Genomic DNA, 576 nt, shown 5'->3' on the forward strand with positions numbered 1-576 from the left:
TAGAAATAAATGCATACAAATTTGTTCACACAATGAAGATCACTCACATATACCTTTGTTAGATTTTTAATTATTTTTATTTTTCGACTAAAGGTATATGTGAGTGGTGGATATACTAATTTATATGTACCATAGTATATCCACCTATCACTTGATCTGAGTGTGGGTGGGTCTGAGGGAATAAGAAAAAAAAAAAAAAAAAAAAAAATATCAAACTGCTACCATGTCTGGACGAGGAAAGGGAGGAAAAGGTTTAGGAAAAGGAGGAGCCAAGCGTCACAGGAAAGTTCTCCGTGATAACATCCAAGGTATTACCAAGCCAGCTATTAGACGTCTAGCTCGACGAGGTGGTGTCAAACGTATCTCCGGCCTTATCTACGAAGAAACCAGAGGTGTATTGAAAGTCTTCTTAGAAAACGTCATTCGAGATGCTGTCACCTACACTGAACATGCCAAGAGGAAGACCGTCACTGCCATGGATGTCGTCTATGCTTTGAAGAGACAAGGCCGAACCCTCTACGGATTCGGAGGTTAAGCTTTTGCTTACCAGTCAGTCTCCCGAAGAGCACTCAAACG

The 576-nt window shown here is 40.6% G+C and overlaps 1 protein-coding gene across 1 annotated transcript; it reads left to right on the forward strand.

The window, feature by feature from the left end:
* Positions 1-223: 223 nt before the first annotated feature.
* LOTGIDRAFT_148840 (hypothetical protein) lies at positions 224-535 on the forward strand (the record flags this gene model as incomplete). Its single annotated transcript, XM_009049318.1, has 1 exon — positions 224-535. The coding sequence occupies one exon, from the start codon at positions 224-226 to the stop codon at positions 533-535; it is 312 nt and encodes a 103-aa protein (XP_009047566.1).
* Positions 536-576: the final 41 nt, after the last annotated feature.

The sequence above is a fragment of the Lottia gigantea genome (assembly GCF_000327385.1).
Source record: "Lottia gigantea unplaced genomic scaffold LOTGIsca_13327, whole genome shotgun sequence".
Taxonomy (NCBI): Eukaryota; Metazoa; Mollusca; class Gastropoda; family Lottiidae; genus Lottia; species Lottia gigantea.